Source organism: Bubalus bubalis, chromosome 14, assembly GCF_019923935.1.
Source record: "Bubalus bubalis isolate 160015118507 breed Murrah chromosome 14, NDDB_SH_1, whole genome shotgun sequence".
NCBI classification, from domain to species: Eukaryota; Metazoa; Chordata; class Mammalia; order Artiodactyla; family Bovidae; genus Bubalus; species Bubalus bubalis.
The window spans coordinates 53,998,036-54,022,697 of record NC_059170.1 but is presented as its reverse complement, the minus strand read 5'-3'; the positions used below and the strand labels follow the sequence as shown (position 1 = coordinate 54,022,697).

At 44.5% G+C, this 24,662-nt stretch overlaps 1 protein-coding gene across 4 annotated transcripts in view; it reads right to left on the bottom strand.

Moving 5' to 3' along the window:
* FAM171A1 (family with sequence similarity 171 member A1) overlaps window positions 1-24,662 on the bottom strand; it is a 131,084-nt gene that overhangs the window by 24,908 nt on the left and 81,514 nt on the right. For 3 of the 4 annotated variants that reach the window (XM_025264362.3, XM_025264361.3, XM_044928095.2), the window contains 3 exons: window positions 24,352-24,444; window positions 8,843-9,001; window positions 3,729-3,905 (listed from right to left, as the gene is read on the bottom strand). In XM_025264362.3, coding sequence (XP_025120147.3) covers window positions 3,729-3,905; window positions 8,843-9,001; window positions 24,352-24,444 — 429 coding nt within the window. The remainder of the gene's footprint in view (window positions 1-3,728; window positions 3,906-8,842; window positions 9,002-24,351; window positions 24,445-24,662) is intronic. The other variant, XM_025264363.3, reaches the window with a different exon arrangement.

The following is a 24,662-nucleotide window of genomic DNA, read 5'->3' as shown; positions in this document are numbered from 1 at the left end:
ATCAAACATGCCTGGAGGTTGCTGTGAAGGTATTTTTAAGATGAAATTAACATTTAATTCAGTAGATTTAAATCAACTGATTGAGTAGATTATGCTTCCTGTAGGTGGGCCTCATCTAACTAGTTGAAGGCCTTAAGAAAAAGGTGGACCTCCCCCAGGCAAGGGGAAATTCTGCCAGCATATGGCCTTTTGGACTCAAATTGCTGCATTAGTGTTTCTCTGGGTCTCCAGTCTGCCAGCCCATCCTTCAGATTTTGAACTTGCCAGCCTCTTCAAGTGTATCAGCCAGTTTCATAAAAAAAATCTCTCTCCCTCACAGAGACACACACAGACACTGACACACGCACACACACACAGGCACACACATAACACACCCACCCACACACCCACATCCTATTGGTTCTGTTTCTCTGGAGTACTCTGACAAATAAAGACACTCTCCATAACATTAGGTACTATTCTATGGCACAGAGAGGTTATGTAACTTGGCCAGGATCACACAGCCAATAGCTAGCAGAATCGAACTTCTAATCCATTGTGTCTCAGAGTCCTTGCTCTTAACCACACACTACTTTGCAGCACTGCCTTGAGGTGTTGGGGACCAACCTGGGTGGACAATGGTGAGAAGGAGAATATACAAGGGACTAAGAGCCTCAGGCAAAATGCATGCTGTACAAGTGAGGAAACAGGACAGGTGATTGGCCTGGGGTGGGCCTCAGAGTTTCCCAAATGGCAGATCCAGGGCTTCAGGAGGCAAAATGCAAGCTTTCCCCTCTCCTTCTACTTTCTGTCCCTGCTTCATCATCCACATCCTTTCCTCCCTACAGAACTCCTGTCTTCCTCAGGGGTTCCCTCAAGTCGATTTCTCATGGGAGCCCAGGACTCCTTACATCCTGACCAGGAACATGTGACTCAAAGAGTCACCAAGCCATGCAGAATGCACACGAATGACAAAGTGCCCACGTGACCCAGCGCCACATGTCCAGCCAGGATGATCCTTCTAACAATGTCAAGTTTGGTGCAGCTGGTAAAGCCATGGAATTCAACACAAATAACTATGCAGTCTGTTAGTAATTGTTTGGAAAATGAAACAAAACCAACGTAAAACAAACCACATCCCTGCAAACTCCAGAAAGCCCAACAAGCATTTAATTCCAAATATAAATTCCTAGAACTAGAATTTGACTACTCAAAGAATTCTGTTCAGTTCAGTTCAGTCGCTCAGTCATGTCTGACTCTTTGCGACCCCATGAATCACAGCATGCCAGGCCTCCCTGTCCATCACCAACTCCCGGAGTTCACCCAAACTCATGTGCATCGAGTAGGTGATGCCATCCAGCCATCTCATCCTCTGTCGTCCCTTTCTCCTCCTGCCCCCAATCCCTCCCAGCATCAGAGTCTTTTCCAATGAGTCAACTCTTCGCATGAGGTGGCCAAAGTATTGGAGTTTCAGCTTCAGCATCATTCCTTCCAAAGAACACCCAGGGCTGATCTCCTCTAGAATGGACTGGTTGGAGGGACTCTCAAGAGTCTTCTCCAACACCACAGTTCAAAAGCATCAATTCTTCGGTGCTCAGTTTTCTTCACAGTCCAACTCTCACATCCATACACGACCACTGGAAAAACCATAGCCTTGACTAGACAATTAGGTGTCTTTGAAAATACATTTGATTCCAAAAATCTCCCAAGAATTTGTATGCATGGTCTAACAATTTAAAACTCTGAATTACGTTATCTGAAAACTTGTCTTTTCAAGTTTTACTTTCATGGGATTGAGAAACCAATGGGGCATAAGGTCCAATGTGCTATCAAAATCCTAAACACAAGCATGTACTCCTTCCTGTAATCTTACTACAAATGTCAACTGTAAAACTTTCTGGAGGAAAAGTCATAAATACATATTAAAAGCGTTAGAGTTTTGTACTTTTTGAAGTCAGCAAATCTTTTAAAATTTTATCCTAAGGAAATAGTCATGGCCATATACAAAGATTTAGCTACAAAGACATTTATCCCAGCACTGGTAAGAATAGTAACTTTTTTTTCTAATTGTAGGAGATTGAGCAACTGAATGACATAAATATACAAGGCTATACTATGCAATATTAATATTGACATTGCAGAATAACCGTTGCTATGGAATAATAATACCAGGGAAAGATGTTCATGATGACAAATGCTTTTTAAAGGCAAGTTATAGAACAGTACATAGCATATAATCTCCTTCATGTTAAATGTGTATTTTTGGAAGGCAGCCTCTAAAAGGGCCCATGATGTCTACTCCTGCTGTTCATCCACCTGTGTGGTGTTCCCTGCATTGGAACAGCACTGTGCTCTGTGACCACCAGCATATGGAAAGAAGGAAGAAGAGGCCACTTTGACCTTTGGTGACAAAAGACCTAAGTCACCTATTGGTGACTTTCATTTTGCTCCTTTGCCCCTTTGTTTGTTGTTGTTATTGTTTAGTTGTGTCCAACTCTTTTGTGACCCCATGGACTATAGCCCATCAGGCTCCTCTGTCCATGGGATTTCCCAGGCAAGAATACTGGAGTGGGTTGCCATGCCTTTCTCCAGGAGATCTTCCCTACCCAGGATCGAACCCATGTCTCCTGCACTGGCAGGTGGATTCTTTACCACTGAGCCTCCTGAAATCTTGTACTTTTTGTTTGTCAGTTTCTCTTGGGTCACTTGCTCTACAGCTCAGTGGAACCACGCTGTCATGGTGTGAGTGGCCCTGTGGGGATGCCCACGTGGCAAGGCATTGAAGCCTCTGGCCACCAGCCAGTGAGGATCTGATGCCTGAAAGCACACTGGTAGCCCCTGCTGGATCCTGAGAGGAGCTGGCTGACAGCCTGACTGCATCCTTGCTCAAGATCTGACTCAGAACCACCCAGCTCGGTTGTGCCTGGGTTCCTGACTCTGGGATCCTGACTCCCTGAAATGGTGATGTTCACTGTGGTGTAAAGCTGCTGAGTTTTAGGGCTGTCTGTTATGCCACAAAAGATAACCAATATACACATGCATAGTGAATGGCTGGAAGGAAATGCAGGCTCATCTCCAAAATACTGTGGGTTCAGATCCAGGCCTATTACACCATATTAAACATAAAGAGAGTCACAAGAATTTTTGGTTTCCCAGTGCGTTAAAGGTTCTGTTACAGTATAGTTTAGTCAATTAAGTATGCAACAGCATTATGCCTAAAAAAGCTAATGTACCTATTTAAATTAAGAAATACTTTATTGTGAAAAATGCTTACCATCATCTGACAACACACAGTTGCCACAAATGTTCAATTTGTAAAAAATGCAGTATCTACAAAGTGCAATAAAGCGAAGTCTGCTTGTAATCTAAAATACGATTAGTAGGTTTCTCTAGGTGATTTTTAGTTTCTTTTTTGTATAATATTGGCAATGTTGTCTTCCTTTTTCAGAACACAGAAAAAAGAAAACCATAAGACCAAGAGAGATTATGGGATCTTCTAAAGAGTAAAAGGATAAAAGATTAGGAGAGGCAATTCAAGGCTAATAATCTTTAAAGATTCTTAAGCAAATTAGGTTAAGTGTGGGAAAAAAAAAAAAGGTGTAAGCCTTACCCACCAGAAACCATGCAAAGTGCTGTGAGCAGCAGCATTCAATAACTTCAAGGAAAAGAGACTAGCACAGGCTTCTTAAAACGGAAATCGAACAGTAATGAAGTCCACTAGCCGATCGTTGGCACGGGAGTGTGCTTACCCAGTTTCTGGTCAAACCGCCACGCCGTAACATAGGCATTGTGCCTCAGACTGCTCTGAGTGGCCAGGGGCACGGTGACATAAATGGGGCCATCCACCAGCACCGGCGTTCCATCGCTGCTGAGCAAGTGGACGCTGACGGCTGTGACAGGGGTTAGGTCGTACCTGGTGCTGTTTCCTGGAAGCAAGAGGCAGTCTCCATCACATGCACACACAGGACCCAGGCGGGGCTGCAGAAACTGTTTACAGAAAAATGTAACAGCTAACATCTACAAGGATTGGGCCTCCTACAAACCAGGGACAGCATTCAGTATCTTATACGCACAGTCCTCACCATGACATCCTAAGGTAGGTAAAAATCCCCATTTTACACATAAACAAACGGAGGCTCAGAGATGGGAGTCATGGAAACAGGCCCATAGATAGACATTGGTGTGTGGTAGGGCTGAGATCCAAGTTCAGGTCTGTCCATTCTAACCACTGTCCTGTGCTTTCAAAAGGAGTTTCAAAATGGAAGGGGGACTGTCTGTATTGGGAGAGAAGGCATGTGTGTGAAACCCTGAAATCAACTTCTCTACAAAGCGAGCCCTGTACACATGTTAATTACTTGGCAGATCACCACATTGGAACCAAATGTTTTACATCAGAGACTGCTTTTAAAAAATAAAAAAAAGAATGAATTTCTTCAAGGAGTACTTCAAAATATTAACTTCTACTAAAAGGACACTATTGAAAACTTGCACTTGAAATATTTATGAGTTATTTTGGTTGCCATTGTTATTTTGATCTGTTTAAAAGGAATTTAATATACCAATTATTCTACATTAGAGGCCTTTTCTCCAAGCCAATGGTTTAATGACTATCTACTTTACAGATAAATTGGGGAATGCTTATGAAAGCGGTATTATATTTATACACTTAAGGGATCCATTTGAGAAGAATTTTTCTCCAGTGAAATATAATATATCATACAAAATGTATTCGATCATAATTTAAAATCTTCCCTTGAATACAATGAAAACACACTGATAGAAAAATTTAAGCTACATTAGAACATAATTTATTGGGTTTCTTATTAAGCTCCTTATATACCTATCTACTTATCAATTAACTACCTGAGTTAATGCAAACCTCAAGTTAGGACTAAATTTAAACATTTAAAACCAATCTAGTGAATTTGAGAGTTTCGCCAACCAGTGGTAGCTAACCTCTTTGCAGAGCAATTTCTATACAGCTAATGTTAGCACTTTGGAGAAGGCAATGGCACCCCACTTCAGTACTCTTGCCTGGAAAATCCCATGGACGGAGGGGCCTGGTAGGCTGCAGTCCATGGGGTTGCTAGGAGTCGGACACGACTGAGCGACTTCACTTTATTTTTTCACTTTCATGCATTGGAGAAGGAAATGGCAACCCACTCCAGTATTCTTGCCTGGAGAATCCCAGGGATGGGGGGCCTGGTGGGCTGCCGTCTCTGGGGTCGCACAGAGTCGGACACGACTGAAGCAACTTAGCAGCAGTAGCAGCAGTAATGTTAGCACTACCTTTTATGATTCACATCCATCTCTGTTTTCCATTGAAGAAAAAGGGATGGAGATGAGGATTTTATCAAAAGGTCCACATCGGAAGCATAGATTCAAGTTCTGAAATCTTTTAACCTGACCATTTCATTGTAGGGTGAAGAGAACCAAAACCCAGAATCCACCATCTTTTTTTATCACAACATCCTGTGGACAGAGGACCTAAATGTATCCATTGCCCAAAGGCAACACAGAAGCCAAGCCAGATCTCTCTAGGCTCTGCTGAACTCTCTGGATGAGACAGGACTTAAAGACAGATTAAGTGACCTGACTTTATATAAGCAACTTACAGATAACATTTTCAGTTAGGTAATGCTGCTTCTTTAAAAAAAAAAAAAATTAAAAAGTTTTTTTTTTTGGATGTGGACCATTTTAAAAGTCTTTATTGAATTTGTTACAATATTGCTTCTGTTTTTTTTTTAATTGCTTTGTTTGTTTGTTTGTTTGGCTTTTTGGCCATGAGGCATGTAGGATCTTAGCTCCCTGATCAGGGGTCGAACCCACACCCCCTGCATTGGAAGATGAAGTCTTAACCACTGGACCACCAGGGAAGTCCCCAAGGCTGCTTCTTTCATTAAAACGCCAGGCAGGAAGTCTACCCCCGGAAGCAGCAGGTAGAGCAGAAAAGTACTCCACTCTCACCCTCCATCCTTTCCTTCCACTTAACACTGCCTCTTGATTCTTAGAAATGGCATCCCCATTGTCCCTACTCATCCCCTTTTGAGTTCATTTCGTATAATCTTGCACATCCCTGGCCCAGGAAGCCCGAGTCCCAGAACCAGATCCGCTACCAACTAATTATGTGGCCTCCCCCAAGTTATTTCACTCTTCTGGGGTCTGTTGCTCTGAGCTGCAAAACTAAGGAGGTTGGACTAGATGCTTTCTTATGAATCTATAGAAAGAAACAAACTGTACTACAAACATTCAAAGTAAGAACAGCACTGAAGAAAGAAGCATATTCATTTAAAGCAATGTGTACTACCAGGTGCATGAGATTTAACATTCTTTAGAAAGTTCTCTGTTCAAAGACATGGCAAGCAATTATATCTGCTTTCTTGAGGGCTCTCTCCTCTCTCAGTGCTTCCACTCCATACCTTCCAAAGGGCTCTCGACCCTCCCATTTTTCTTATTCTGGAACCATTCATGCTTTGAAGGGCTACACTGTTTACCTTCCAGCCCTTCTTATGAGACGGCAACTCCTTACAAAACACGGAGTTCTCTATACAAGGACTCTCTCCTTCTTGATGTTCCATCTTGATATTACCTGACTCCTATCACATCCCAATAAAGACAAGCAGAAGCAGCACCCCAGGACCAAGCTAGGAGGCCGCCGATTCATCACTTAGAACAAAAGGGGTTTTGCCCAGATAGCATCCAAAGTTCTGTTTGGCTTTGCACGTTAATCATATCACTGACTCCTCTCTGTCTTCCTGGAGTTGCCAGCAGAAGTAATTTCTTAAAAACCCTTGCAAACATCACAGAGCAGGTCTGGGCTTTCTTAGCAACCACAGGGGAAGCATGAGGCTGTGAGGATGCACAGGGAAGAGAAAGTGAGGAAGCAACTGAAAGCTCCACGTGGCTGCATTTCTACAGCTCTGGAAACTCTTTCAAAGTGGTGGCAGGGATAAATAACCCCCCTTAGGACACACCAGGGAAGCCAGTCACTCTCCAATCACACTTATGGTCTTTGTTTACTTCACTGAATTCTACTGATAACCTGCCATCTCACATGGATTAGTGTGGTCCAGGCTCTCACACTAAGTTGAAATCTCTTAGATGCATTTTATAAAACAGGAGGCAAAGGTGGGGCAGAAGAGAAGCCCCAGTTAATGGGCTGCAGGGGTGCTAAGTGGACACCACGCTGGTGGCTGCCTTTCCTGGGAGGAGGCCTGATTCTTCCTAGGTCAACTGGCCAGTTATTTCAGTGGAAAACAAGCTGAATATAACCTTCCAAAGACTTTCTCTCTTCCCTCTGAAATAACAGAGTGATTTTAACATAAAACAACTCCTCTAAAATCAATTGTTCTATGTCTTCTCTCTGCCTTACTGTCATCTTGCGTTTTATAATTTATTCAAGACATCTTGGAATTGGAGCACAGAAAAATGACTGAGGTCATCCCGCCAACTTCGGGGTTTTATGATGGAGGCTGGATTGGCGGTTTCATGATGGATGGCCTCAGATTATTATGTTCCCTGAAATACTATTTCCCTCCCAGGCCTATCCATTTAAATGAAAAGTCAACTTTTTTCCCCAAAAATATTCACTTAAGATGAACCATGCAACTCTTCTGGGTGTTGGTGATTGACAATTTATTGCATCATTATCAACACAAACATTCAAGGAAGAAGAAACATTTCTCAAAACAGGTACCACAGAGGGAAGAAAAACGGGTAACAAATCACCGGGTGACCTTGAACTGTAACCAGACATTTATCCACATTCTACAAAATGGATCATATGTTGCAGGGATGAAAGGCTTTTGCAGGATGATCAGTTTCTGTAAAGCACTAGACGATTAGGCGAAATTCAATCAAAGCATCCCTGGGAAATACAGCAACGTACTTACCTCATGGGATTCAACCCAGAACAGCCTTTGTTTTTCAAGTTTATGTTGGGACTCATGTAAAATATTGGGGAAAGGGAAAGGGGGAGACAAGAAAATGACTCAGGAATTGAGACTCCACCACGCTCTGTTCACCAGAAGGAGGAACGGGGACCACGTTAGCATGGAGTTGTCTTGAGCGCAAATGGAGGTGAAAGGCAGTCTCTCACCGATAAGGAATTATTACCTGCTTTCTGACTGGTGGCTTTCTGTTTCTGTGATCTTTGAGTTCTGTGAGTCCCGCCGGCATAGGGTGAGAATGACTGAGTGGACTTACAGATCTGCCAGGAGATGATTCAAAATCAACTATAAAGCCTGAACACTTGGCCGAGTGGAAGGCAGAAAGAGCAAGCTCAGAGAAAGGGAGGCTGTGAGAAAAGGCTGGATGGACTCAGCCCCTGCAGTCCAGAGTCTCCCCGCCCCGAAGTGCTCCATGTGCTGGTAGCTGGGGGCGCTGCTGTGCTCCTCTGGGAATCAGATTCAAGGCCACCCACCCTTCCCCTTCCAGCTGTGATATGTGGCGAGTGGGGGTGTACATCTCTGCACAGCTGGGCAGGCTGCTCCACCAAAAATGTTCCAGGGGCAAGTGGAGCGAGGTTGCAAACAGGACAGAAAACCTCCAGCTCTGATCTGACACTTGAAAAATTCAATGAAAAGAACTTCTGGGAATTAAATATATTTAGGCAGCCAAAGGAGAGCTCAGAGAGGGTGCTTAAGGCAACTGGTCCCAGCAGAAAGGTTCAGCATTTCAAATTCATGAAAATTCAACCCCGCGGTGGTGCAGAATGAATTCCTTAAATGACGGTTTCAGAGCACCAGAACTTGTAGACAGATCTCCCCCTTCTGCACCTCTGGTCCTCCACTTAGAAAGATACAAACACCTATAAAAGATGCAAACACAGATTCCCCCTGCAGAAGACAGATGAGATTATTACCTGTTCCGTTTCCATCTAATCCTCGCAAATAAGGAAAGCCGTCCACCTCGGAGGGGGAGCTGGCGGCCGTGAGAAAGGCGGTCAGGTCACCGTAGCTGGTGTTCTCCGGCAGCCGCAGGGCTCTTCTCTGGAAGTGCACTCGAGGCTGCGGCCGGGCACCTGCAGATATGAACCTCTGAGTTACCTCCCGGAGAAGCGGTTTCTGTTTTTAGAAAATGCAAACCCGGAGAGGCTCCTCTAAGGTTTCAGTGTGGCTCCCCTGCCCCCACTCCTCCCCACATCCCTTCTCATGGCCCATTCACGCGGGGCACAGAGATGTGACAACATGCTATTATGGGGACAGAAATAATAGCCCATTGTCACGTCTGCTTTGACACAGGATGTTATTTAGGTTTTTCACAAAAAGCTCTATTTGTGAGCAGTCTTGTCACTGCCCAGTCTTGGTCTATGAGTAGGGGTATCGTTTTGGGAAAGAGAGTCTACATAAGTGAAATGAGTAGATGGCAATTAACATCTTGAAACACACAAGGCAAGAGAAATCCTTTGAGACTGTTACAAACACATCCTTAGTCTTCCTAGTAAAATCCGGTCTAAGTGCATAGACCACGCTGGAGCAGAGCAGGCGGCAGATGTGCCGCTGGACAAGAAATGCAAAGAATCCACAGTGAAATGTCTCTTGGCCTTCTGTCTACTCTGGTGGGTGCATCCAACTCCTGACTATTATGTTACAGATTTTATGATGAGCTTCTTGAACGGATGTGAGAACCACTCCTTTCAGGAAACCCTGTGCAGAAGGACGGCTTGAGCCGACAGCCCCGTTAGACAGTTACCTGTGACACCATCTGCAGTTTGACTTTGCTCCAGATCTTGTTTTGACTGTAAAACCTGAACCCGTTTTTATCTAATGATGTAGTGAGGGTCACAAGACATAAACGTTCTAAATCAGTTTGCACACAATCAGCAAAAAACATCATGAAGACAGAAACTCACAGAGATGGGAGTTGGGAGCATTTACTGAATGAAGTATACATCTCTCTGGGATAAAATAAAGTGATTCCTCAAACACAGTGGTCTGCCCTGATGTTCTGGCCATTGTATAACCTGCTCCACGCTTGAGGGAGACCATATTTCTCTGTGGTCAGCTGGCTGCTCCCTCTCCTTCCAATTCGTGGTTGTTCTGACGCAGCAGCTCTGCCCAGGGCTCATGGTCTTTCACGTCTCCACCAAGGTTCCTTTTCACTCTGGATCAGAAACTTTTAGGGGAGGAATAAGCCTTTCAGGAAGTGTTCTAGGGGAATTCTCTAGTGGTCCAGTGGTTAGGACTTGGCATCGTCACTGCCGAAGATCCAGGTTCAGTCCCTGGTTGGGAAATTCAGATCCTGCAAGCTGCCACAGCATGGTCAAAAACCAACCAAACAAAAACCAGAACTGCTCTCAATAAGGGAGTTCTGGAGCTCCAAGGATCATCTAATCCAAGTCTCTTCCGATAGGTGAGGCCACAAAAGCCCAAATGGACTCACCACCAACACAGACTTACGGGGTGGGCTGCCTTGACCATGGATGACTGAGGAGGTCACGATGGTACCCTTACCTCCTGGAAACTACTGACTGCATTTCTCAAATGACTGGTCCTCCATAAACACTGGCCCAGCTCTGGAGCCCGTGGGAGCCAGATGCCCAAGCTCGCAACGGTCCTGTTTAATCTGGCTGCCTCCACTGAAGCCAGGTGGACACGCACATCAGTCCTGTTCCATTCCAGACCATCGGTGTCCTTTCTTTACCCCTAAAACACAGCCGTGGTGATGCCCTGGCATCCCTGCTGCTGTGTCTGTTAACTTTCAGCTTGCCTTAGCCTTCTCTCCTCTTCCTCTGATCTCACACCACAGTGATGTCTTCTTGCTGTCCCCTCCTTGGTCTGCACAGAGCTTGGGCGCCTCATGATCTGGGGGTGCTCCACACATGCTGGGAGCACTGGCCTCACCATATCCCTCTCCCATCCACCTCCCACACCTTCTGTCTGCCTCTTTCCTTCTTCTCTAAGCTGTCCTCAGAGATTGAAGGTCAAAGCAAATCCTTTCTCATCCATCTCCTCACCCTCAACTATATGACAACATCTTATCCTCCTATTCCCATTTTATTTTCTTTTTTATTTTTTTGTTAGATAGACACATGACTTTTGGAGTGGTCTCAAACTGCTTGAGCTGCTTTTATTTTTTTAATGTTTTAAAATTAATTTTTATTGGAGTATTGTTGCTTTGGTGGCTCAGTGGTAAAGAATCTGCCTGCCAATGCAGGAGCCACAGAAGATATGGGTTCGATTCCTGGATCAGAAAGATTCCCTGGAGGAGGGAATGGCCACCCACTCCAGTACTGTTGCCTGAAAAATTCCATGGACAGAGGAGCCTGGCAGGCTACAGTCCATGGGGTTGCAAAGAGCTGGACACGACTGAGCGACTGAGCACAAATGCACACAGTTGCTTTACAATGTTGTGTTAGTTTCTGCTGTACAGCAAAGAGAATCAGCTGTAAGTATACATATAATCCCCTCTTTCTCGGATTTCCCTCCCATTTCGGTCACTATTATTTTCTTTCAATAATAGTGAACTTTCTGTGATTTGGTTCCCCTTCTCCACTGTTCTTCATTCTAAACAACACTGCTGATGTCTGGGTTTTATACACTGAGAAATGGGAAACTCACTACTAGGAAGGAAGGGGGGGGCGTGTCTGCAGTGTTAAGGTGCAAAGAGGGGCCGTTTCCTCATGAGGGTCGAGGCAGAAAGCAGAGGCCAGGCAGGTTACCTCAGAACATGGGTCGGGTACCGTGGGCCCCTTCAGACCCCCTGAAATGGGCAGGTTGAGGTCACTATGAAGGCTCCTTTGGCTGAAAGAAACAGAAACCCACTCAGCCTAGACCAAGGAAAAGGGGAGGCTGCTGAAAGATGAAAGGGAATCCTGCTGAACCCCAGGAAAGCAGTCCAGCCAGGCCTTGTGGGGCCCAGCCTAGGACCCCGATACCACAACCAGGGCTGTTCCCAGTTCTCAAGCCACTGGGCATTTCATCTCCATTCTTTTGTGTTTTTGAATTTAAAATTTTAATAGACACTTTAGTTTTAAAAAGTTCTTCTTAAATTCTATTTAAAAAGGTATCCTTTTCAGATTGAGGGGGGTTTTAAATAGGTGACTACTTTTGTCATTGGTTCCTTATTTTTTTTTTTTTTGGCCACATCTCTTAGCATGTGGAACTTCCCTGACCAGGAATCAAACCCGCATCCCCTGCAGTGGAAGCGTGGAGTCTTAATCTTACTGGACTGCCAGGGAAGCCCCAGTTCCTTATTTTTTAAAATTAAAGTACAATTGATTTACAATATTATGATAGCTTCACGTAAACAGCAAGGTAATTCAGTTATACATATATAATTTTTTCAGGTTATTTTCCATTATAGGTTCTTACAAGATATTGAATAGTATTCCCTGTTATATAGTAAATCCTTGCCGTTTATCTATTTTATATATAGTAATGTGCATTTGTTAATCCCAAACTCCGAGTTTACCCCCGCCCACCTCTTTCCCCTTTGGTAACCATAAGTTTGTTTTTGATATCTGTGAGTCTATTTCTGTTTTGTAAACAGATTCATTTGTATTATTTGTTAGATTTCACATATAAGTTACATCATAGGTCATCCCAATTCTGTATCCTCCTGTCTCTGTCTCTCTGCATGTCTGTTTCTCTCTGCCTCTGTGTCTCTGTGTGTCTGTCTCTACCTCTGTCTCGTGCCTGCTCTTACTACCCGGCTCATCGTGCATTTCCCTGGGAGCTGCATCTCTCCCCTCCTCTCTGCCCCTGCTGCCTTCCTTCCCTTTTCTGTGCACGAAAACCTGCTCCTAGGCCAGACATGCGTGTCTGTTTTCTGTGGCAGAAGGAGTATTGGGGTGGGGGGAGCACAGAAGGGTGATGCGGAGGCAGGTTTCCTAGAAGGAGATGTGGCTGGTCCAGCTGCTTTGACACACGCTGTGACCAGCACACACTGATACCTGTGGGGGATCAAACATAGTCCTCCCAGGAGAAAAGGCAAGACCTCTGCCTGGTGAAACGACCAAAGAAACATCTAAGGAGTATAAGGGTTGAAATATTCTAAGCCACCGTGCAAATACAATCTAAAGTGGGTGTGTGTAGGCTGGGCAGGGAATGGTATGTTCTTAAGCCTAAATTTATGTATGAAAGCTGCTACGTTACCACACTTTTCAGGAAGGACTGGACTGGGTGTGGATGGATAGTGGAGGGGGACAGGGCTGTCTCTCTTCTGTGGATGTCCCTCCCCAACACTCCCCACAGCAGCTGCTTCAAACATCCACTGTTCTTCTCAAACTTGGGGCTCCACTGCCATCCCCCAAATGCTCAGACCCAACTGTACTGAAAACACCAGGGAACCACTTCTGTCTGCACTTCAAAACCTTTCTTCCTTCTCCTCTGCTGCCTTTCTGGCCCTGCCCTCCCCCAAGGTCAACCCAAGTATTTTGACTTTTGCTTGTTTTATTGTAAGACTTGTTATTTGACCAGTTTTTCTGGACTTCATCAAAAGTCTCTCTCTAGGGGCTTTTCTTCTCCGGTCAACACATATATTCCTTAGTTTCTCATTGATAAAAATAACAATAAGACATGACTTTCACTCTGTTCTCCCCATCAGTCTCCTCTCCTTCCACCCAATGCCCAGGGACGTGGCTTTCCCCCTCAATGCATGCTGCCCTTGGAAATGTCAACTGACGACTGCATAATCTGCAAACCCTGTGACCCTCGCTCGCCTTCACCCCTCCAGCCTTTCACAATGGGGTGCACTGTTCCCCACCCCCGCCCAGCAGCCCTCCCTGCCAGCGGTGGCGGTCCTGCCCTCTGCTCTCTGCAGAGTCGCAGGCCTTTGCTCTACGAGTGCTTCTTTTCCTCCTGCTTCTGAGGAGAGATCCTGAAGGCTCAGTACAGTTGCCTCTGCCTGTTCCTGACTCTCTCCTGACTTGTCGCCCTTGCTGCAGCCTCACAGTTACCTTCCTGTCCTGCCGGGGACTCTGCTAAGCTCCATGCCTTTTCAGCACCTCGACCTGGATGCCCACCAGGCACTAAAACCATCACTACCTTCTCTCCCACTTGACGAAGACATACTCCCCCCAACACCCAGGTTTGATTCCGGGTTGTCAAAATTGTTTTCCCTTTCTACTCTTCTGCACATTCATTCAAGGGACTGCCCCATCTTCCCTTATCAACGTTTCTAGCATTGTCTTTTCCTTCCATTCTGCCTCCACCCTACATGATCTTATACCACCCCTGCCTTCAACTATCACAAAAGTCTCCTAACTTCCCTGTGCTCCAGCCTCATCCCTTTCCTGCCTCATCTACTGATGATTCTCAAATTCTGCTTTGACCCTGACCTTCCACATGTCCACATGTAGCTAGTGACTACTGTATTAGACAGCACATATCTAGACTGCTGCTGCTGCTGCTAAGTCACTTCAGTAGTATCCGACTCTGTGCAACCCCATAGACAGCAGCCCACCAGGCTCCCCTGTCCCTGGGATTCTCCAGGCAAGAACACTGGAGTGGGTTACCATTTCCTTCTCCAATGCATGAAAGTGAAAAGTGAAAGTGAAGTCGCTCAGTCGTGTCCGACTCTTCGCAACCCCATGGACTGCAGCCCACCAGGCTCCTCCGTCCATGGGATTTTCCAGGCAAGAGTACTGGAGTGGGGTGCCATTGCCTTCTCCGTGACCTTACCCTACCTGGAAACTTTCAATGGATCCACCACTTCCAAAATTAATAAAGGGGGCAACAAATCAAAGACCAACGTAGACTCAAACTACAGCTCCACTTATCTTATGAGAGATGAAGTTCAGCGCTTTAGGATTTACAAAGATCTGGTGTACACATTATTTCACATAGTAATCTGTGTGTGCTATACTCAGTCACTCAGTCATGTCTGACTCTTTGCCACCCCAAGGACTGTAGCCCGCCAGGCTGCTCTGTCCAAGGGATTTTCCCGGCAAGAATACTGAAGCACTGGAGAAGTGATTCTCCAGAATGAAGAAGATGTGGTACATATATATGATGGAATATTACTCAGGCATAAAAAAGAACGAAATGAGGCCATCTGCAGCAACATGGATGGACCTGGAGATTATCATACTGAGTGAAGTTAAGTCAGACATAGAAAGATAAATATATGATACAGCTTTTATGTGGAATCTAAAAAATAAAACAAATGAATGACTATAACAAAACAGAAACAGACGCAAGATACACAGAACAAACTAGTGGTTTCCAGTAGAGACAGGGAAGTGGGGAGGGGCAAAATAAGGGTAGGAGATTAAGAGGTATAAATTACTAGGTATAAAACAAATAAGTACAAGGGTATAAGATACAGCATAGGGAATATAGATTATATTGCATGATAACTTCAAGTGGAGTATCATGTATAAAAATACTGAATCACTAGGTTGTACACTGAAACTAATTTAACATTGTAAATCAACTATACTTCAATTTTTAAAAAAAGGAGGAAAAAAATGCAATTTGCAAGCATTCTGTGACAAGGAGCATATTTATGGATCCAGCCTATGGTGGTAAAGAGCCCTCTGTTAATCGGTGCCTATGTTGGCCCTTCCGCTTCACCACACTGTTAACTTGAAACTGCTGCAGGCTTTCTATATAAAACACTGTCAACAATGACTGGAGGAGGGAATAGCAAACCACGTCAGTATTCGTGCCTTGAGAACCCTATGAACAGTATGAAAAGGCAACAATAATAAGACAACCACTTTCCTGACTTTCCAAATGAAATTGAGTGCTAAGTCATTTCCATTGGAAACATGCGCTTACTTTGAACCATGTGTGCATGTGTGCCTGTGTGTGCACGCGCGCGTGTGTGTGTGAGAGAGAGAGCAAGAGAGACAGAGAGACAGAGAAAGCAGTCTCCATAGTTCCACCGGGTCTGATGAGAATGGTTTTAGGGTGTATGTGGTCTGAATTTAGATACCTACCTACAGATAGGAAAGCAAGCGAGCGTGAGCAGTCTTTTTATTGTTCAAGGAAAATGCTCATTAACCATGAGCTTATTCTATTTTATTTGGTTGTAAACATTTCAAAACAAAACTTCACCTGAAGCATTAAATCTTGCTAATGAGAACACCTCTGCTTCTCCCTTCTCCATCTCTCAGCCAGTGGCCTTCATTCTTTCAAATCTTTTGCTCTAGTGTCACATAAAACCAAACAACGGGGCATCACCCCAAACTATGCACACAACACGCGTGAGGCTCTGTCACCAAGCTGTCGTCTCACCAACTCCCCCTTCCTCTGGGGGAGTCTGACACATGATAACATCCAGGCAACACAAAAATTCAAATGGCTGACAGCACTTACATTTCTGACTGGCAAGAGTTTATTTTTTTCCTCCTCTGACTCCATTTAAAAAATAAAGAAATGCACCTACACTCGACTAGTTTGAGAATAAAAATTTGAATATAACATTTAGAAATTCAGTTTATATTGGTTTTTCAGAACAGAACTGCAAAGACCCAAAATTATCTACATGTGGTTCTCCTTCCAGCTGGTAAGAAAACAAGAAACAAGATCACCTAGTGTTATCCTGGTATGTCTGTATTCTACTGAGACAAGGAAAAGTACAACTAGTACAACTCAAAAAGTAAGGTGAACTTAAAAATTAACAAAGTGTAGACAATTTTTACGGAGAAGGCAATGGCACCCCACTCCAGTACTCTTGCCTGGAAAATCCCATGGACGGAGGAGCCTGGTGGGCTGCAGTCCATGGGGTCGCAGAGTCGGACACGACTGAGCAACTTCACTTTCACTTTTCACTTTCATGCATTGGAGAAGGAAATGGCAACCCACTCCAGTGTTCTTGCCTGGAGAATCCCAGGGACGGGGGAGCCTGGTGGGCTGCCGTCTATGGGGTCGCACAGAGTTGGACACGACTGAAGTGACTTAGCAGACAATTTTTAAAAGCTGGAATGCAAATGAGAAAGGGAAAGGGAGAAATAAATGGTTCTCAGTTTCTGGTTACATAAAAGAGGGAAGTGATACAGCAGACTGAATAAATTAATCATAACAAAAACTACCTGGATGTCTTACATCCCTAGGCTTATAATATGACCAAACTTCTTGCTCCTTAGAGAGAGAGAGAGAGAGAGCAATTCTAATACTCTGACTGTGTGTCTGTGTGCATGTGGGTACCGATGAACTGTCCTCCTCTTAGCAGCCATGACAAAGCAAATAATTAACTGTAGCATGAGCGATCTATACAGGAAGTACAAAAAGCAATGGGATCTGGATGGATTTTTAAATATTCATTTACTCAACCTTTCAATGAACTGCTCATTGTATACCGATACTAAAGTGGGCATGGGGCCAGGCCCTGGGAGTGTTAAGGTGAAAATGACCCCTTCCTCACTCTTCAGGTTTTTCAGTTTTGTCTGGGAGCTAAGACGATACTGCCAGATATGGCAGGAAGGGTGGTGTTGTGATAAGATACAGAACCCTCAGCTGGAGGGCTGTTTTAATTCTCCTTCCTGGTTACTGATAAGGAATGAAGGGGGCATAAGGGAGGCAGGGATGGGTGGAATCCAAGGTTGGAGCCAGAAGGTGTGGAAGGCACATGGATGCCTAGTTCTGGGCTTAGGGAAGCTCTGGGACCATGTGGCAGGAGTTGGTGGATTTCACTTGAATGCTGTGCCATTAACAAGACTCCATGAATCCCCAGTCGGCTTCTTTCTGCTACAGCCAGCTCCCTTTTCGGATTCATACTTTCTGTTCCCTTTGAATCTGGGCTTGTAGGTGGCCTGGTATGATCACAGATCTGCTGCATCTCATGATTCTATCATTAGCTAAGATCCTCACCTCTTCTGGGTTCTTAGTTCAATTCTAGGAAAAGGAAGAGAGAGAAGAACTTGGGTTGGGGAGATCTACTGGAGAAGGAAATGGCAACCCACTTCAGTGTTTTTGCCTGGAAAAATCCCATGGACAGAGGTGCCTGGCGGGGTTGCAAAGAGTTGGACATGACTGAGCAACTAAGCATAGACACATGGACTTGAATACTTGCCCACTAAAGAGTGGGAGATCTCTAGTCTACTCTAGGAGATCAAACAAGTCAATGCTAAAGGAAATCAACCCTGAATATTCATTGGAAGGACTGATGCTGAAGCTGAAGCTCCAATACTTTGGCCACCTGATGCAAAGAGCCGACTCATTGGAAAAGACTGTGATGCTGGGAAAGACTGAAGGCAGGAGGAGAAGGGGATGACAAAGGATGAGCTAGTTGGATGGTATCAGTGACTCAATGGATATATGACTTTGAGCAAACTCTGGGAAATGGTGAAGGACAGGGAAGCCTGGCGTGCTGCAGCCCATGGCTTCACAAAGAGTCAGAACACAACTAGCAACCGAACAACACCACAGAATGGGAGAAAACAGTGGTGTGGGGGTTAGAGGGGATGAAATAGCCATCTTGGAGAGTCGGAAAACAAGTAACTCCTCCAGCCACATGTTCTGCTGTGGCCATGAGTGGCTGAGTCACCCAGGGTCAGAAGCTATTTATTCAGGCAAAGATGGCAGTATTACTCACAAAAGCCAAGACATGGAAACAATGTAAGTGTCCACTGATGGATGAATGGATACAGGAAGTGTATGTATGTGTATATATGTATACACACACACACACATATATGCAGTGGAATATTATTCAGCCATAAAAAGAAGGAAATTCTGCCATTTGGGTCAACGTGGATAGACCCTGAGGACATTATGTTAGACATTATGACTGAAATAAATCAGTCAGAGAAATCAGCCAGAGAAAGACAATAAATCAGTCAGAGAAAGACAATATTGTATGATTTCACCTATAAGTGGAATTAGAATGGTTGCCAAAGGCAGGAGGCAGGGGGTGAGAAGAACAGATAAAGGTGGTCAAAGGCACAAACTTCCAGTTATAAGATTAATATGTTCTGGGGACGTAATACATGGCCTGGTGTCTGCAGCAGACTTGGGTATGGTATAAGCTTGGAGGAGGAGGTCACCATTAACCCCACCATAGAGCCGCCAGAACTTACACAGGATTGGGGAAACAGACTCTTGGTGGGCACAAACAGAATCTGTGTGTACCAGGACCCAGGAGAAAGGAGCAGTGACCCCACAAGAGACTGACCCAGACTTGCCTGTGAGTGTCTGGGAGTCTCTGGTGGAGGCATGGGTTGGTGGTGGCCTGCTGCAGGGTTGGGGGCACCGAGTGTAGCAATGCAGCATGGGACCTTTTGAAGGAGGTCACCATTATTTTCACTACCTCCACCATAGTATGGCCCCAGGTAAATAACAGGTCAAGTCAGTCCTGGGAAGCATCACTATGAACAAAGCTAGTGGAGGTGATGGAATTCCAGTTGAGCCATTTCAAATCCTAAAAGATGATGCTGTGAAAGTGCTGCACTCAATATGCCAGCAAATTTGGAAAACTCAGCAGTGGCCACAGGACTGGAAAAGGTCTGTTTTCATTCCAATCCCAAAGAAAGGCAATGCCAAAGAATGCTCAAACTACTGCACAACTGCACTCATCTCACACGCTAGTAAAGTAATGCTCAAAATTCTCCAAGCCAGGCTTCAGCAATATGTGAACTGTGAACTTCCAGATGTTCAAGCTGGTTTTAGAAAAGGCAGAGGAACCAGAGATCAAACTGCCAACATCTGCTGGATGATCGAAAAAGCAAGAAGAGTTCCATAAAAAATCTACTTCTGCTTTATTGACTATGCCAAAGCCTTTGACTGTGTGGATCACAACGAACTGTGGAAAATTCTGAAAGAGATGGGAATACCAGACCACCTAACCTGCCTCTTGAGTAAACCTAAATGCAGGTCAGGAAGCAACAGTTAGAACTGGACATGGAACAACAGACTGGTTCCAAATAGGAAAGGAGTACGTCAAGGCCGTATATTGTCACCCTGCTTATTTAACTTATATGCAGAGTACATCATGAGAAACGCTGGGCTGGATGAAGCACAAGCTGGAATCAAGATTGCCGGGAGAAATGTCAATAACCTCAGATATGCAGATGACACCACCCTTATGGCATCAAGTGAAGAAAAACTAAAGAGCCTCTTGATGAAAGTGAAAGAGGAGAGTGAAAAAGTTGGTTTAAAGCTCAACATTCAAAAAACTAAGATCACGGCAACCGGTCCCATCACTTGATGGCAAATAGATGGGGAAACAGTGGAAATGGTGTCAGGCTTTATTTTTTGGGGCTCCAAAATCACTGCATATTGTGATTGCAGACATGAAATTAAAAGACAGTTACTCCTTGGAAGGAAAGTTTTGACTAACCTAGACAGTATATTAAAAAGCAGAGATTTTACTTTGCCAAAAAGGTCCATCTTGTCAGTTCAGTTCAGTTCAGTCGCTCAGTCGAGTCCAACTCCTTGTGACCCTATGAACTGCAGCATGCCAGGGCTCCCTGTCCATCACCAACTCCCAGAGTTTACCCAAACTCATGTCCATTGAGTCAATGATGCCATCCAACCGTCTCATCCTTTGCCATCCCCTTCTCCTCCTGCCCTCAAATCTTTCTCAGTATCAGGGTCTTTTCAAATGAGTCAGCCCTTTGCATCAGGTGGCCAAAGTACTAGAGTTTCAGCTTCAAGGCTATGGTTTTTCCAGTTGTCATGTATGGATTTGAGAGTTGGACTATAAAGACAGCTGAGCACCAAAGAATTGATGCTTTTGGCCTGGCGTGCTGTGGTTCATGGGGTCGCAAAGAGTCGGACGTGACTGAGTGGCTGAACTGAACTGAACTGATTGTATATTTGACAGATGCTAAGAGAGTAGATCTTAAAAGTTCTCATCACAAGAAAAAACTGTGTGATAATGGATGTTAAGTAGACTTATGGTGGTGATCACTGTATAATATATACACATATCAAATCATTGAAGATATATGTCTTAGTTCAGTCGCTCAGTCGTGTCTGACTCTTTGCAACCCCATGAATTGCAGCATGCCATGCCTCCCTGTCCATCACCAACTCCTGGAGTTCACTCAAACTCATGTCCATCGAGTTGGTGATGCCATCCAGCCATCTCATCCTCTGTTGTCCCTTTCTCCTCCTGCCCCCAATCCCTCACAGCATCAGAGTCTTTTCCAATGAGTCAACTCTTCACATGAGGTGGCCAAAGTACTGGAGTTTCAGCTTTAGTATCATTCCTTCCAAAGACCACTCAGGGCTGATCTCCTTTAGAATGGACTGGTTGGATCTTCTTGCAGTCCAAGGGACTCTCAAGAGTCTTCTCCAATACCACAGTTCAAAAGCATCAATTCTTTGGCGCTCAGCCTTCTTCACAGTCCAACTCTCATATCCATACATGACCAAAGGAAAAACCATAGCCTTGACTAGACGGACCTTTGTTGGCAAAGTAATGTTTCTGCTTTTGAATATGCTATCTAGGTTGGTCATAACTTTCCTTCCAAGGAGTAAGCGTCTTTTAATTTCATGGCTGCAGTCACAATATGTGGTGATTTTGGAGCCCCCAAAAATAAAGTCTGACACTGTTTCCACTCTTTCCCCATCTATTTCTCATGAAGTGATGGGACCGGATGCCATGATCTTCGTTTTCTGAATGTTGAGCTTTAAGCCAACTTTTTCACTCTCCTCTTTCACTTTCATCAAGAGGCTTTTGAGTTCCTTTTCACTTTCTGCCATAAGGGTGGTATCATCTGCATATCTGAGGTTATTGATATTTCTCCCAGCAATCTGATTCCAGCTTGTGCTTCCTCCAGCCCAGCGTTTCTCACGATGTACTCTGCATATAAGTTAAATAAGCAGGGTGACAGTATACAGCCTTGACGTACTCCTTTTCCTATTTGGAACCAGTCTGTTGTTCCATATCCAGTTCTAACTGTTGCTTCCTGACCTGCATACAGGTTTCTCAAGAGGACGGTCAGGTGGTCTGGTATTCCCATCTCTTTCAGAATTTTCCACTTTACTGTGATCCACACAGTCAAAGGCTTTGGCATAGTCAATAAAGCAGAAATAGATGTTCTTCTGGAACTCTCTTGCTTTTTCAATGATCCAGTGGATTTTGGCAGTCTGGTTCCTCTGCCTTTTCTAAAACCAGCTTGAACATCTGGAAGTTCACAGTTCACATATTGCTGAAGCCTGGCTTTGAGAATTTTGAGCATTACTTTACTAGCGTGTGAGATGAGTGCAGTTGTGCGGTAGTTTGAGCATTCTTTGGCATAAGACTGGAGGTGGGGAACCATTATACTTCAGTTGTGAAACAACAATGGCAAAGGTAATTAAAGAGAAACTGGAGGTCCCAAGCCCAACAGCCCCCACTGTGGTCCTGATGTGAAAGGATGCTGAGGACTCAGGCCTAGTTCTGCTGTCTCTTAGGAGAAAAGCAGGAGATGACTTAGGGCTCACTGTGCAGATGACATTAAAATCTATATATCTATTCCTGTTATCTCTCCCAAACTCAGTTCACATATGCTCCCAGACATTTCTCCTTATTTCTCTTTACACACGTCATCTAAGAGCAGCATGTTAACCTCCTTGTTTGTTCCCACAGCTATGCAATAAAAAAGGGAATAAAGTCACCTCACTTGCAGATGGCACATGGATGTGGTTAGGCAGAGAATGATTGGTGTAAATAGTATTAAAATAAAGGAATAAACAAAACAAAGAAAAACAGGGGGCTCCCCAGGTGGCACTAGTGGTAAAGAACCCACTTGCCAATACAGGAGATTGGGAGATTGGGTTCAATCCCTGGGTCGGGAAGATCCCCTGGAGGAGGGCATGGCAACCCACTCCAGTATTCTTCCCTGGGGAATCCCAAGGACACAAGAGCCTGGTGGGCTACAGTCCATGGGGTTGCAGAGTCGGATACGACTGATGCAACTTAGCACAAATAAAAATGGTTTTTCCAGTAGTTATGTATGGATGTGAGAGTTGAACCATAAAGAAGGCTGAGCACCAAAGAACTGATGCTTTTGAACTGTGGTGCTGGAGAAGACTCTTGAGAGTCCCTTGGACTGCAAGGAGATCAAACCAGTCTATTCTAAAGGAAATCAACTCTGAGTATTCATTAGAAGGACCGATACTGAAGCTGAAGCTCCAATATTTGGGCCACCTGATGTGAGGAGCCTATTCACTAGAAAAGACCCTGATGCTAGGAAGGACTGAGGGCAAGAGGAGAAGAGGGTGACAGAGGATGAGATGGTTGGATGGCATCACTGAATCAATGGACATGAGTTTGAGCAAGCTCCAGGAGATAGTAAAGGACAGGGAAGCCTGGTGTTATGCAGTCCATGGGGTCACAAAGAGCTGGACATGACTTAAGGACTGAACAACAACAAAAAGTAAACAAAAAAAAGAATGTGATGAAACATTAAAAGACAGGAAATATCATTCTCAGCCCGTGGCTAAGATGGAAGAAACCAATCATCTCAGCAAAAAAAAAGGTTTGACACAAGTCTGATCCCCAGTTCCAATGCCAGCCCCAAACAAAGGGCAAATTCCACAAACCTTCTCTACCAGATTTTCTGGAAGAGAGGTTATAGGGGTGAGGTCACATTTACACCACTGCACATGAGATGGGCTAAAAACACAAGGGGATAAGAGATAGAAAAAGGCCACACTTGAATGCCTGGGAATTTTTTGTTTTCTTTTTTGGGTGGGAGGAGAAGTTTTTTTTATTGTAAAAAACACCTAGTATTAAATTACTGTCTTAACCAGGTTTTTTTTGGCGGGGGGAGGCGTGCTACATGGGATCTTAGTTTCCCAAACAGATCAAATCTATGTCCCCTGCATTGGGAGCATAGAGTCTTAACCCCACTGGACTGCCAGGCAAGTCCCCATCTTAACCAGTTTTATGTGTCCAGTGCACCAATGTGAAGTATATTTACACTGTTGTGCAACAGATCTCTAGAACTGTCCTGTTTTGCAAAACTGAAACTCTAGGGAGTTTCCTGGGGGTCTAGTGGTTAGGACTTGCATTTCCACTGCAGGGGGTGTGGGTTCAACCCCTGGTCAGGCAACTAAGATCTCACAAGCCACAAGGCCTAGCCAAAAAAATTAAAAACAAACAAACAAACAAAATCCCCTGAAACTCTATATACTCAAATGCTTATGAAACTTTTCAGAGTGACCCTATCCACTGATCACTGAGGCCCAGGCAGGGTCTGGATTCTGACACTGGGATGAATTTTCTCACCTTTGGAGAAGAGAGGGACATGGTGTGAAAGAGGGCGGAGCCTCTTCTTAGCCCTCTGCACTTCAAGGCTGGGCTGATAACAAACAAGGCCACAGCCAACAGTTTCACCGAAATGCCAATGTGTCCATGCACTTGTAGGGACTAGAGCCATTATGTCCAGCTGTGGACATGCTCGTGGCCATCACTACCTGACTACCCATTCCTCACACTTTAACAGTTGGCCCCAAAGTTACCATCGCTCCTCTTTTTAAGTATCAGACATACCTTGGAATCCTGAGACTATCTGGACAACGTCTTCATACACCATCAGGGTAGCGGATCGTTCTGGAAGCAGGCCCAGGCTTAGTGAAGAAAATACTGCGGAAACAAAGATGGATATGAGGAAATTCTGATTTCTAAATCAAAGTGCCCATGCCAATTTTTTAAGTACTCTGCATTCTTTGGATTCTCTGGGTTCAAATCAATCAACAACATTGATTTTTTAGTAATGTGACATAATAATAAATATATATCTGTTCTCTACCTCTGGTTCCTGGCTCAAATTCCTGAGTCACCAGAGTATCTTTCTGATCTGA